We start from the raw sequence: 15,000 nt of genomic DNA on the forward strand, positions 1-15,000 counted from the left end.
ACTTTCTATTATAAAATATTTTATATATTATTTATATTATTATACTATTGACCTTATATGAAAAGTGTAAATAATTGGTCAATTCCATGTGCAAATATATATACTGTATTGCATTATTAAATATATTATTAATTTTCAAAAAGTATGACAATGGAACATTTTTCTCACGCATACTGTGTCATATTCTCAGCTTTTAAACCGTGGATCTGGTGTTTGTTTGCCCTTTTTAAAGCTCTTCGGAGGCTTCTCCATGCTGCTATGGATAGGAGCCCTCCTCTGCTTCCTGGCGTACGGGATCCAGGCGGCGTCGGAAGACGAACCCGCCAACGACAACGTAAGGGGAATATATGATCCAATTCGTTAATCGATCATTTTGTTTAGGTTTGGATTCACTCTCTCTCTCTATCCTCCTAGTTGTACCTTGGCGTGGTGCTCTCTGCCGTGGTCATCATCACCGGCTGCTTCTCCTACTATCAAGAGGCCAAAAGTTCCAGGATCATGGACTCCTTTAAGAACCTGGTTCCTCAGGTAAGGGACCTTCATCCATTATCATGATTCTGGTTAATATTGTAATATTGTGATATTGTTTAGTATTGTCTTTCAGGAGCGTTTCACAGTAAAGTAATGCAGTTTTCTGAAATTAATGTTCTAGATGTTCTAATCCAGGGGTTTCAAACTACAGGCTGGCCTGTGAGACAATTTAATGTGGCCTGCTACATGGTGCTACTGATAAATCTTGAGACCACAATCAGTGGCCTAATGAGTGTTTCTCCAAATAATAATTTTGTCTAGATATCCTATGAAAACACCAATGGTCACCCCCCAAAATATGGTCAAATTATCGATATTGAAGTATTTGTATCAAAAGAATATACAGAAATTTTATTTTGTCAATCTCGCAAGCCCAAGTTCGTCCAGTTGTATCTGTTGTATCCGTCCATTTAGCCTCATGTATTTCTAATATCAATCTGGGAAACCCTTCTCTTTTTCATTTACCTTTGAATCATCTATGTGGTGTCTATGTCTGTAACTTGAAATAACAAAAAGCTTCATTGAGAAGTAAAGCAATATGTTCTGCAACAGTTCAAGATTGAAATTTAGACTATTTAAAAAGCCACATCCCATCAAACCTTGAGAGTTAATCGGTAACAAAACTCCATGGAATGTAATCTCTGTGCCCCTTGCTCTTTTGCAGCAAGCCCTGGTGGTTCGTGATGGCGAGAAGAAGAACATCAACGCTGAGGAGGTGGTGGTGGGAGACCTGGTGGAGGTAAAGGGTGGAGACCGGATCCCCGCCGACCTACGCGTCATCTCCGCCCACGGCTGCAAGGTTCCTATCTCTAGATTGACAACTGATTCAGATGAAAATTCCACTGACTTTGAAGCAAAGTAGGGTAGTGTTTGAAGAGGTGTTGACTTCTCCACATTTCTCCTAAATATTTCACTCTTTCTTTAGGTGGACAATTCTTCTCTGACTGGTGAATCAGAGCCTCAGACTCGTACCCCGGACTTCTCCAACGAGAACCCACTGGAGACCAGGAACATTGCCTTCTTCTCCACCAACTGTGTTGAAGGTAGAGGACGATGCATACTTCTATCAATTGGGGAATTCGAGCTCATCGCTCCTAGAATTCTATATCACTAAGTATGCCTAAGTTTGCTGTACACCTCACAAGAAGTAATGAGCAGTGGAGCCCAGATGGCAAAGTCTAACAATGAAAAATAAACGCAAATAGGTCATTTAAAACTGAATTTAAGAGTTGTCTGTCAGAAATAAGACATTGACTATTGGCTGCTTGCTGTTGTGGGTGTGGTTTGGAGTGCGGGGAGCGGCTTTCGGCCCTTGGTTCTGCTGCGCGGCTTCTCTGCGGCCTGTGCCAGGGGTGGTGGAGGGCCCATATATCTGGTGGCCTGCTTGCATCGGCAGGGGCGGGGGGGCTAACATCCGGGTGCCCTGCACTGAGCATACTCTGCTTTGTGGATGGGCGCTCGGGGCTCCCGGCCGGGTGGGGCGTCTGGTCGGCTACTGTGGGGTGGGCCTCGCCCTTGCACGGAGCATGGGTGAGCATGGGGGTCCGGGCGTGGTGTCGGTCTGTCTGCGCGGGGCCTGGCTCCGTGCCTGTGGCCCAAGTTCTGCACCTATGGCTGCGTCTTCTGCCTGCACTTGGGGGTGGGTTGTATGTGTGCGCCCCGGGGGTGCAGGGTCTCCTCGTGCTCCCTGGGACGGAGTTATGCTCCTCGGGGCCGGGCGTGGGGGTTGCTCCGCGGGCTTCCAGTTTCTCGGGGGCCAGGGGTTTTCTGTGGCTATAGGATGGGGTGCTCGGGGCCCTGCAGCTGTTGGGTGTCTATGCAGCTGCGGGGCTTGGGGGTGGGGCTTCGGGGCCCTTTACGCTGTTTGGAGGTGCCACGACCTAAGGGATAAATCCTGTACACTCACTGGTAGACACCTCACACACACACACACACACACACATATACAGGTGGTCCCATCACACACAGACACGCACACACCACCAACATCTGCTTTGAAGGCACCCCAGCACCCTCCTGGTTGCATTCCTCTCCTTTACTCCCTCATTTACTGCCATCACTATGCCAGAAGGAGTCCACGTGCCCAATTGCTGTTTCAGTTTTCCTGGACCAAATTAATTCTTTTTTTTCGATACATGTTGTCATCCAATGTTTATGTTTTTCCGTGTACATGTTGTTTCACCCATGGTGAATCTCCTCCTCTTGGAGTAGTGATTAGTTGTTTATAGACCCAAACATGGTAAAATCTTTCTCCAAAGAGGAGGATTGGTGGCAGTTCTGTGTAACAACATCTTAAAGGTCATCCACAGGACAGAGTTACTGCAGCAGTTCTTGATCATTTAAGAATTAATAAAGAGTTGCATTGCAAGTGAGGACTTGAACTCCACTTGCAGACTAACTCTGTCCTACACACAACAGCACGGGTAAAAAAAAAAAAAGAACAAATAGAGGCCTTGAGAAGGGGAACAGATACATTTTGGGGTTAAATGCTGCACTGGTGCCTTGTGAGCGTCGCTTGACAGTATATCAAATCCAAAAACAAAATGTTTGAGAAATAACCTTTCCCATAAATAACAAGCACACATGATTGCTGAATTGTTTGGGGTAACCACAATAAACCATGTGAAATGTAAAAACATTAAGGTTCTAAAAGCTCCATTGAAAATTGTTTTGATTAAAGCAAAACTCCGATTTTTTTTTTTACCTGAACCTTTTGTTGTCTGATTGGCATCAGAAGGAGATGCTGAAGGCAATTACTTAGATTGATTCCTAATGAAAAATAAGCTGAAGGTTAAGTCTCGGTTTAGGTTTCCGCTAATTATGAGCCTATTTTAAATCAATGTATCATTTCGGGAATTCTTTTTTCAAATGATGACCATACGAATCAAAAGTGAATCATTCCATAACTCTCCAACTCCATCCAGGCACCGCCAGAGGAATCGTCATCAACACGGGAGACCACACCGTCATGGGTCGTATCGCCACGTTGGCCTCCAGCCTGGAGGGTGGCAAGACGCCCATCGCCAGGGAGATCGAGCACTTCATCCACATCATCACGGGCGTGGCCGTCTTTCTGGGCGTGTCCTTCTTTATCCTGTCCCTCATCCTCGGGTACGGGTGGCTGGAGGCCGTCATCTTCCTCATCGGCATCATCGTCGCCAACGTGCCAGAGGGTCTTCTCGCTACTGTCACTGTGAGTTGGTGGAAGACACTGATATATCTATTGTCTTTTCAGCTTCTATAGCCCTTAATCACAGTCCAGTCTCAAGGGGCCTCACAAGGTACTCACTTGGTGAAAGAAAATGGAAGAAACATTGAGAAGGGGGTCACAGCGGGAGAAATCCCCCTTCCAGGAATGGGATTAAAACTGAGGTTCTAATCCCATTCTCCTAACATTTGTTCTCATTTCAACTGGAAAAAGGGCCAAAAGATCAGATGTTAATTACAGGCCACCATTCATTCATGTAACCGTCTGACTATGTTCATATTTTATTATGCTTCTATAACTGGGGTTCTACCTAATTACAGACATGTCACTAGATCGCAAAATGTGATACTAATGAGAAGAGGTGAAATCCTATTTATTGTTCAAACAAAAATAAAAGGTGACTCAAATCCTGGGTAAGGGTTGAGGTAAGCGTTTACATTGCCCTAAACACTATTTTTCCATTTTTCAGGTGTGTCTGACCCTGACTGCCAAGCGTATGGCCAAGAAGAACTGTCTGGTGAAGAACTTGGAGGCCGTGGAGACTCTGGGCTCCACCTCCACCATCTGCTCCGACAAGACCGGCACCCTGACCCAGAACAGGATGACCGTGGCCCACATGTGGTTCGACAACCAGATCCACGAGGCCGACACCACCGAGAACCAGAGCGGGACCTCCTTCGACAGGAGCTCCGCCACATGGGCCGGCCTGGCCCGCGTCGCCGGCCTGTGCAACCGAGCCGTGTTCCTGGCAGACCAGTCCAACGTGCCCATCCTGAAGGTGATCTATAATTAGCAAAGTGGCCGCCATTCAAATTTCCAATAACCAGACACCGACTCCACTAACCGCTCTGATCCACCCATTGAAAACATAACAAAAACATTTTGAATAATTCACCCTTGGAGGGCGATATCGATGACCTAGACCTTCATAGAACCATTGTCTTATCATGTAACATCATCTGTTCATTAGGGCTGTGAAGGTGTTACGCAATTTAGCAAAGGATCCAATTTGCTCTGATAGCATATGGAACAATATTTCCCAGATTGCTACTGTGGAGAAATTTTTCTAATAATTTACATTTAATTAATTCATTTTCAGTTTTGAGGTGAGACTGATTTGCAATTCTCTTAATTAATTCTAATTATATAAGTGCCCGTTCTTCTTCTAACTTTTATTTGAGTACACCTTAGTTTAAATGTGCAGCGTGTAGAATTTAGAGAACGGACTTAGCAGAAATGGAATAAAGTACTCACATGTATGTTTTAATTAGTGTATAATCTCACGAAAATTAGAATCATTGTGTTTTCATTACCTGAGAAGGAGCCGTTTTTATCTACATGGGAAGCGGGTACGCTTCCACGGAGGCCGCCATGTTGCACCACCATGTTTCTTTTACAGTAGCCCAGAACAGACAAACCAGACACCAGCTCTAGAGAGGGCCTTTCACGTTTTTCGCGAAAATCTCGCTGCCACCGTCCCATCCACAGAGGCCGCCATGATGCATCGCCCGTTCACTTGGTTGCAATCTGCAACCACACGGCTAGATACCACCTAATTACACACACTGCACCTTTAACACAACATAATGCTTCGTAATGTAATGCACAGTAACTCATCATTCCAAACCCTCTTCATCACCAAACAGAGAGATGTTGCTGGAGATGCCTCTGAGTCTGCTCTGCTCAAGTGTATTGAGTTGTGCTGTGGCTCCGTTGCCGGAATGAGAGAGAAATACAACAAGATCTCTGAGATCCCATTCAACTCCACCAACAAGTACCAGGTAACCAATGGATTTCAGGCCATTTTGATACTATTTATTCTAGGCCTAATATAAACTTAAAGCTACTCAAAGTGTATTTAGGCCTTGTTAGGGTCCTTGAGGGGGACTTATATACAGTATATCTTTATATGTCTGTCTGAAATCTTCATACTAATGAATACTAAGTCAATTTGGGAGTGATTTGCACATTGATAATCAATGACAAAGGTCATTTGTTGACATTCTTCACATTGTAAACCACCAGGGATACAGGGCTAATGTAAACTGTATCGCAAGCGGCCAATGCTCGCCTACATCCCCCTAGTGGTCACTCTTTACTATGTAGGCCTATTTATGTAGACCCATTCATTAGGACTTGGACTGCAATTTTCGCAGAAGTTTATATTCTTCCTCTGGATTTTGCTAATTAGATGGTTCAGTCAAAATACCTTTCAATTCCAAACCTGGAAGTTCATTTAGCCTTAGTGTAGCGTTAACACATTTGCTCTGAGTGTGTCTGACGGCCTCTCTTGTCCCTTAGCTGTCAATCCATAACAACAGTACTCCCGGAGAGTCCAAGCACCTGCTGGTGATGAAGGGAGCTCCAGAGAGGATCCTGGACCGCTGCTCCACTATCCTGATCCAGGGCAAGGAGCAGCCGCTGGACGAGGAGATGAAGGACGCCTTCCAGAACGCCTACGTTGAACTTGGAGGACTGGGGGAGAGAGTGCTGGGTGAGGGTCCAGTTGACTGCTGCGGTCAATGCACAATAACCAGACCTGCTTAAAGAGATCGGTCCAGTTTTTACCCAGATTCAGACAAGTTTGTCAATGCCAACTTCATCCCAGTGTGACTGGTGTCCAGATAAATGGTTATTTGGGTATGGCTTAAATATCTCAGCTTTGATGCTGGGAGGTGTACTTCCCACATTTGTTTCAGCCCCTGCAGCCATGCATTGAGCTAACATAGCTTGCCTGCAGCCTGTCACTATCTTTTGCTCTGGATACACAGGGTATCGATCTTCCAGTTTGAATCTTGGTAAAATGGACGAAAAAGCAAACTTCCCAATATACTGGAGTACCTGGAGTATAGTATATATGTTATACTCAGTGTTGGTTGAATCTTTCAACGTTCAGTAAACCCAATATTTGATTTGGAGCAATTGGATCTAGTCTCGGTAAATTGTTACAGACTGTGAAGTTGGAAATTTGTAATGTATTCTGAGCCCGCTCCCTGGTAACATCCAAGTCTCATAACATTATCATCGGAGAGACCTTTAAACAAGCCTTTAAAAGCCCGAATGCTTCATAAATCCATGTTTGCCCCGTCCAGGTTTCTGCCATTTCCATCTCTCGGACGATCAGTTCCCAGAGGGCTTTGCTTTCGACACTGAAGAAGTGAACTTCCCCACTGAGAACCTGTGCTTTGTTGGCCTCATGTCCATGATCGACCCGCCCCGCGCCGCCGTCCCGGATGCCGTGGGCAAGTGCAGAAGCGCCGGAATTAAGGTATACCCCCTCCCTATTCTTAGCTTCTTTATTCTCCCTTGGATGGTTTCAAGGACTGTCAAGGACAACAGTTTTCCGTTTCTTGTTGATGATGAGGATTGATTCAAGTTTACTCAAGTTGTGACAAATGACAAAAGAAATGATGACTTCAATGGACACCTATTATTGATCTTCAGCCAAACTAAGTGTCCTACATTTTGTCCCTCCCGTCCAGGTGATCATGGTGACTGGTGACCATCCAATCACAGCTAAGGCCATCGCTAAGGGCGTGGGCATCATCTCCGAGGGCAACGAGACCGTGGAGGACATTGCAACGCGTCTGAACGTTCCAGTGTCAGAGGTCAACCCCAGGTTGGTAAAAGACTAACAGGAAAGCAGTACTTAGTTAACTGGTTCTTCACATTTCCTTTAACCTTTCAAAAACATTCTAATCATCATTCTAGTCATTCATACACCACATTATATATTGACTGAGGAAGAGCATCTAGCATTTTCAGTGTATGAAATCCTCAAACCTTAATCTAAAAATATTTGCTGATGACTATACAGGTACTGCATATACTTTCTTCTGAAAGACACACAACAAGCGCATCAATCTCACTTTAAAAGTGGTGGACAAACCCTCTTATTTTCTCCTCAGAGATGCCAAGGCCTGCGTGATCCACGGTGGAGAGCTGAAGGAAATGACCCCGGAGCACCTGGACGACATCCTGCAGCACCACACTGAGATCGTCTTCGCCAGAACCTCCCCTCAGCAGAAGCTGATCATCGTGGAAGGATGTCAGAGACAGGTAAGATCAGTGACATTTTAGAGGTCACATTTGAATTGATTTAAGAAGAAGAAGAGAAGAAGACTCTCTAATTGTCACACAGTACGCCACTACAACACATGCATACACACACACACACACACACATGCACATGCTTTGGATGGAGCCAGGAGCAGTGGGCAGCATACAACGACGAGCCCGGGGACCTTGTCCCATATGTCCATCGCTGGTCAGACCATGATGTTGTGCACGTTTTTCCTCCTTCCTCTAGATTTTGCTCATTAGATGGTTCAGTCAAAATACCTTTCAATTCCAAACCTGGAAGTTCATTTAGCCTTAGTGTAGCGTTAACTCATTTGCTCTGAGTGTGTCTGACGGCCTCTCTTGTCCCTTAGCTGTCAATCCATAACAACAGTACTCCCGGAGAGTCCAAGCACCTGCTGATGATGAAGGGAGCCAATCAGATTTTCACACATTTATATAGAAGATACTTTGTATTGACTATTTCACATGTATATACCACATGTTTTACTTTTAAATGTCATTCAACCATTGCAGAAATGCCTCGCAGAAGACACAAGATACACATAATACCTACACTTGAAAGAAACAAGTCCATTATAATGTTAATATATAGTGGGGCCTATTGGACCTATAGTGATGAACTATTGAGAGTATAATTATTTAAAAATAGCTTTGAGTATTTCAATTATATTCACCAATAATTTGAGAACAATCATTTGAGAGAAATGATGATGAATCATGAATAATTCACTGACGAATGAGCGGCATCCTTCAGTCTCATGGTCTAAATTGATGACCCAAAATTGGTTATAATATATAAAAAGAAAATTGTAATATTAAATATAATTTGCTTATATAGTGGGTCATATTTTTTAAATGTTTCTCAGTATTTCTTTTATATTTGTCAATGGTGCATATATCAATATATATTTTTAAATTCTAAAATTCGTCCAACAAAATTGTGCCAAACTCTCCACCTTGCATACAGTATATTCCCAGCTTATTACAACAGAATGTTCTTTGTACTTATTTTGGGATGGGACCACAGAAACACATGAACCCTCTGCTCTCTCCTCCTGCAGGGAGCTATTGTGGCGGTGACAGGTGACGGTGTGAACGACTCTCCTGCTCTTAAGAAGGCGGACATCGGCGTTGCCATGGGGATCGCCGGCTCTGACGTTTCCAAGCAGGCGGCCGACATGATCCTCCTCGACGACAATTTTGCCTCTATCGTCACCGGAGTGGAGGAGGGTGAGTCTCGGATGAATGAAAAGGGAGAATTTAAAGTTGGACTAATCTTTTAATACCAGCAATTTACTTTACCATCATGCTTTTGGTTCCGTCTCTTCCCTTTAAAAAATAGAACTGACGTCCAAAAAGTAGAAATTGGCGCCCCCTAGCTCATTCGATCTCAGTCAATCATTTTTTCTGGTTCTCATAACGTCATCAGATATACTGATTGACACACAGCCAATCAGATCAAAGCTCCACCTTAGGAAGCCACGCCCACTCACTGGTGTGAATGGGGCCACTGAAGGTCAGCTCAGGAATATTAATTAGGTATCATCAGTTCTGGAGAGTGTGAGCGTCATTACGGAAAAAACTGTAGAAAACCCCAAAAAATGCAGAATTATTTATAATGGCTTGTTTAAGGTTTATAGACCTAAAAAGGTAAAGAGTCATTCATGATTATGGCTTATCTTTTAAGTCTTAAGTCTAGTAGTATGGTCGCTATCACTATTTTTAAATGTGATTATATCCTCTTGCTTTGTAGGTCGTCTGATCTTCGACAACTTGAAGAAGTCCATCGCCTACACCCTGACCAGCAACATTCCCGAAATCTCACCCTTCCTCTTCTTCATCATCGCCAACATCCCCCTGCCCCTGGGAACTGTCACCATCCTCTGTATCGACCTGGGAACCGACATGGTGAGGCTTTAATTAATGGATCACCTGACAGGGAATAGTCAGTCAAATTTGTACAACTAGGAAGACTGGGATGTAACTATCGAAACAAAAGATCTAATTAACTTTTTGCATTCCTGACTCATGTTGTCCTTCTTCAACAATCGTCCTCTCTCCCAGGTCCCTGCCATCTCTCTGGCCTACGAAGCAGCTGAGAGCGACATCATGAAGCGACAGCCCAGAAACCCCAAAACGGATAAACTGGTCAATGAGAGGCTCATCAGTATAGCCTACGGACAGATCGGTAAACTGATCATACCTTATGTTTTATTTTTCAAACCCAAGACTCATCAACAGATATCAACACTAGAACTTCTCAACATTGGTGATGTAGGGTGGCCATCGTCCATTCGTAGGTCAAGGCCTTGATCTGGACGCTTATTTGCTTCTCCTTTTGAGAACATCCCTTTAAGAGGCTACGGTTTCCTTCAGGATTAAATAAAATCCCACCATGTCAAATCCTAACAGATAAAGAACCAGATCTGAGAACCGACAGAAAGAGGGAAACGCATTTGAGTTATTGTCCGCACTCAAAACCCAAAGAACATCATCTAACTCTGTATTCCTATTGTTTTAGGCATGATGCAGGCCACAGCAGGGTTCTTCACGTACTTTGTGATCCTTGCGGAGAACGGGTTCCTACCGATCGACCTGCTGGGCATCCGAGTTAAATGGGACGACAAAGCTGTGAACGACCTGGAGGACAGCTATGGACAGCAGTGGGTCAGTGTTAGCTATCCCTAATGTCAATGCTAGCGTATTGGATTTTACTAAAGCTCACGTTGTTGCAAATGATTCACTACCTGCAAAATTGGGACACAGCTAGCGCAACAATTACAAACAAATTATGCAAAAGTAACTCCAATGATTATTTACAATACCTATAATTCAAATACCGCCCATCTCTGTTTTCCAGACGTACGAGCGCAGAAAGATCGTGGAGTACACCTGCCACACGGCGTTCTTCGCCAGCATCGTTGTCGTCCAGTGGGCCGATCTGATCATCTGCAAGACCAGGAGGAACTCCATCCTGCAGCAGGGCATGAAGTGAGTACGGCTACAGACACCATCGTAGGGGATACATACTCTCGAAGTGTGTATAAACCAGATGCAAGACCCAACTCTTCAAACGACGGTCTTCCTGTCGTCAAGTTTAGTTATTTCGTGTCGACAGGATGCAGCAGAAGCATTGGCCATCGTGAGGAACTTCTGCAGCTGCAAGGAGGGTGGTAGCATGTATTAAAGATCATGAGTGGACTAAACTAATAGGGCCAACAGGGGAAGGCTGAATACTTTCTTTGGTGGAGCAAAAGAACGCTACATAACGCCAAGATTCTTTGGACACCTATGAAGAGGGATGGATACATGGGAGAACTGGAAGTCCTCAAAATATTCAAAATAGAAGGGACTGAGGCGTAGCAATGGAAGACTCACTCACAATTTGTTTGTCATGAACAAATCTTTTAAATGACTCGGGAGTCACTCGAGCAAAAGAATCGTTCACAGGCTGAACTGAGACTCAAATCTAGGAAGAGAACCTTGAGTCACGCATACACCCCAAGCCCTGCAGCGAATCTTGTATTTGGGAACAAAATATAATTACCGAAGAATAAATGAGCCAAACAGACTCTTCCTCTGACTCTTAACCAACTGAATTAAAGCAACAAAGAGTGGGACAATTTAACAAATCTTTTTTACTGAGTCGACCGTAAAGAGGCAAAGCTCCAAAAAGAGCCACACTTTTCATCACCAGAGTAGATACATTCGGACTGCATACGGACCACATGCAATACCTAAGTCCTCAAACTATGGTCTTCCTATGGTCCAGTCTAGTTATGAATGGATGCGAGCAGAAGCCTTTGCCATTGTGAGGAACTGCTGTCAATGTAATGAGGATGCAAGTCCACAAAATGTTGAAAAAACTAAGAGACTGCAGCGATGTTTTGGTCAAAGGAACTTTGAACTTTGGAACATTTGACCTGATGAAGGTCCTTGACAAACAACTTGAAATGGCCAAAGTGACAAAGTACAGTATGGTGATGCAGTGCCAGACCTCGACTGGAAGTCTTTTACAGTCATCTCTATCTCTATATTGATTCTTACATTTGGTATTTGCTCATTTAAATCGCGATGGTCTGAGTTGTGGCTGGTTGTGACTGTGTTTGCTGTGGCACTCCTCAGGAACCGTATCCTGATCTTCGGACTGTTTGAGGAGACGGCTCTGGCAGCGTTCCTCTCCTACTGCCCCGGCATGGACGTGGCGCTCAGAATGTACCCTCTCAAGTGAGTACCACGCACAACTAACTAACTAGCATTAGGATCATGCTAATTAGCATTAGCACTTTTGATCCCTCACGATTATGTTCCTGTTATTTTGCTCTGTTGGCTTCCTTCATGACCGTGGTGAGCAGCTTTAATGAATGAAAATCCTTGGCCTCAATTTTTCAACAAACTAAAAACTTTCACTGAATAATCTGAATTACTATTAATAAGGAATCTTCAGATAGAGCTTTTTGAATGGCTCCCAGGAGTCCATTGAAACTGGGGCTACTTTATTTGATGTATTAAAAGTGTTTACTTGTTACTTGAGAGAGGCAGTTAAAACTAAATAAAACAATATTGAATAAAATTGTAGAAGGGATAAGTAATATTTGTATATTGACGCTAACTTTCGTTCAGTGTCACATTTAAAAAAAATAATGACATTGTCACATCGTGATATGTAATTCTGTAGCCTGACTAAACATTCTAACAACAAAACGGAACAATTATAAAGGCAAAGGAAGTTTTTGAAGTCGTTGTCGAAACGTTGGTTGTTTTTTGTGATAACAGGGAATATATCATGGGACTTCATGAGAATTCATAAGCAAATATGCTTATATAGTATATCTTCAATATTTAAAATTACTCATAGTTATCTTAAAGGCAATGGGAGTAGTTTTGAATTTAGGTAATAATAATAATAATAATTCGCTTTGCCTAATGATGCGTAGCTTGTAGAGCTAGTTCTGTCAGACAACTTGACGGTGCCACGAGCTTCCACACCCATAATGGGCTGGCCTATTTTTGTCAGATTTTGACCCCATGCCAAGCATCGGAAATACTTATAAAATAATTAATTAATCTCTCATTTTCTCATGTAGATTCAGATGCATTAAATCTTTCTTAATCCGTCTTTCTTTCTTCCCCCATCAACCCTCATCCCAGGCCATGCTGGTGGTTCTGTGCCTTCCCCTACTCGCTCCTCATCTTCCTCTATGACGAAGCCCGAAGATACATCCTACGACGCAACCCTGGCGGTAAGATCCTTATTTCAATTTTATTTAATAATTATTTTAATCTAGACAATGATATCATTTGAATTCAGACCGAGGAGCATGCATGCAACAGCATCAAATTTTTACAGAGGTGGGAAATGCAAAATGTTCTCTTCCACGCTGATGATCTCAAGAGCGGTAGTGACAGATCTGTGTGTGTTTGTGTGTGTGTGTGCGTGTGTGTGTGTGTGTGTGAGAATACATGTGCATTGGTTTTTGTTTATATGCACCACCTTGTGTGCAGCACATGTGTGCCAGTTTATTAATGACACTACCGTACACAGACACACACACACACACACACACACACACACACACACACACACACACACGCACACACACTTGAACTTAAACACACACACACACACACATGCCCTGTGGGATTTGAACCGACAACTGACAAGCCATTGTTAACAGTCACACCATGACAGCCACTGAGCTGTGTAGAACCTGCTCGCGTGTTAGCTCTGACACAGCTGTGCGTATATGAGTGTGTGTGTGTGTGTGTGTGTGTGTGTGTGTGTGTGTGTGTGTGTGTGTGTGTGTGTGTGTGTTCTGCTACATCTGAGCCCTCCAGAGCGGCTCAGTGAACATCCCGTTGCCCGTTTACAGTGAATAATGTGTTTCATCCTCACTGCGGCACAGTGAGGATGAAACAGATAACGGTTAAAAGGCGTGACCGCAGCAGCAACAACAAATAGCTCAGTATATATATCATATTAATATGCTCAGGTATGATTGAAAATGTGACCGAACTTCTGATATTTGAGGGCTATAAACCTGGTTCAACAAATGACCAAAAATGTCTCCAATTTAGGTTTTCATATATAATCGTTATATGACACTTACCGTTTGTATCAACAAGAGATGGCACCGGTCCGATCCTCTACCAGATCTAGCCTGAAATATCACAAAACACTATTGCGAAATACAGTACAGAGAAGTAAAGAAGGCACCGTGGTGACAACAGTGTATATTTTGTTTAAATACTCACATTTTGCACAAATTTACACTTTAAGGGACCCTCTTAGCCAACAACTCTACTTTCGTACAAGTAGAGTTGTTGGCTATGCATTTCTTACTGTAAACATGCGACTTTAAGACAGCCATTTTAAGCGAAGTGCCTCAATAAAGATAACTCATTTAAAGCTTGCTAGTTGTTCAAGACAAATATTGGATTGGTATCCATATGGTTGTATCATGCCATCGCTAGTCTCAACACATGGTAAAGTGTGTATATTTCATGACTACGTTCATGTGAACTTGCGGGAGGCCTCCAGCGGGAAGGAAGGACACCCCGTGGAGTGCTGTACCGTGTTGGACCGCCGTCTTTTTGAGCTTCTCCTCGCCGCTACTTCGGCCGTTATAAATCCTTCGAGGCCAGGGAAGGCGTGGCTTCCTGCCGGCCGGGCGTGGAGCTTGATGTCATCGTCTCACGTCGAAATGGAGCGGTTGAAGAGACAAACGTGTCACAGAAAGTTCCACTCGGTGGTCATCCAAAGGAGCCGCTCAAAGCCAGACAGTCACGATTTCCCACTAAAGGGGACGGCTCATTCGCGCTCACGGTCTGAGACGGCGCGCCGCTGGGCAGCCTGGGCGACGAAGACGATGACGGTGCCATGGCAAGGATGCGCCAAAAGACCTTCAAAGGAGTCAAGAAGAACCAAGCAGTGCTCATTTGAAGATGTTTGGCCCGTCCGAGTAGAGTACACACTATAGGAGTGAGCAGGGACACCTATCTAGTATCTTTAGTCATTGAACCCAATTAAGCGGCTGACGGTGCCTCGCTCTTAACAGCCCCGAAGACAAGAGATGCCCTTGGTGATTCTCTCAAGATCTTTGTAGAAGATCTGTGAGGGACTCGAAAATTCCCGGCGAAAGTCCTTTTGTGTACACCTATTCTTTGACCGCGGCGAT

The 15,000-nt window shown here is 44.0% G+C and overlaps 1 protein-coding gene across 1 annotated transcript in view; it reads left to right on the forward strand.

The window, feature by feature from the left end:
• LOC307248049 (sodium/potassium-transporting ATPase subunit alpha-1) overlaps positions 1 to 15,000 on the forward strand; it is a 23,861-nt gene that overhangs the window by 8,576 nt on the left and 285 nt on the right. Inside the window, exons 5-22 of the mRNA XM_080024245.1 lie at positions 233 to 334; positions 415 to 528; positions 1,196 to 1,330; positions 1,457 to 1,574; positions 3,456 to 3,724; positions 4,209 to 4,517; positions 5,386 to 5,520; positions 6,041 to 6,233; positions 6,832 to 7,007; positions 7,222 to 7,358; positions 7,648 to 7,798; positions 8,884 to 9,052; positions 9,576 to 9,730; positions 9,887 to 10,010; positions 10,344 to 10,489; positions 10,683 to 10,813; positions 11,948 to 12,049; positions 12,974 to 13,065. Of these exons, the coding sequence (XP_079880371.1) occupies positions 233 to 334; positions 415 to 528; positions 1,196 to 1,330; positions 1,457 to 1,574; positions 3,456 to 3,724; positions 4,209 to 4,517; positions 5,386 to 5,520; positions 6,041 to 6,233; positions 6,832 to 7,007; positions 7,222 to 7,358; positions 7,648 to 7,798; positions 8,884 to 9,052; positions 9,576 to 9,730; positions 9,887 to 10,010; positions 10,344 to 10,489; positions 10,683 to 10,813; positions 11,948 to 12,049; positions 12,974 to 13,065 (2,758 nt within the window). The remainder of the gene's footprint in view (positions 1 to 232; positions 335 to 414; positions 529 to 1,195; positions 1,331 to 1,456; positions 1,575 to 3,455; positions 3,725 to 4,208; positions 4,518 to 5,385; positions 5,521 to 6,040; positions 6,234 to 6,831; positions 7,008 to 7,221; positions 7,359 to 7,647; positions 7,799 to 8,883; positions 9,053 to 9,575; positions 9,731 to 9,886; positions 10,011 to 10,343; positions 10,490 to 10,682; positions 10,814 to 11,947; positions 12,050 to 12,973; positions 13,066 to 15,000) is intronic.

This window comes from Zeus faber (genome assembly GCF_960531495.2).
Source record: "Zeus faber genome assembly, chromosome: 2".
In the NCBI taxonomy this organism is placed as follows: Eukaryota; Metazoa; Chordata; class Actinopteri; order Zeiformes; family Zeidae; genus Zeus; species Zeus faber.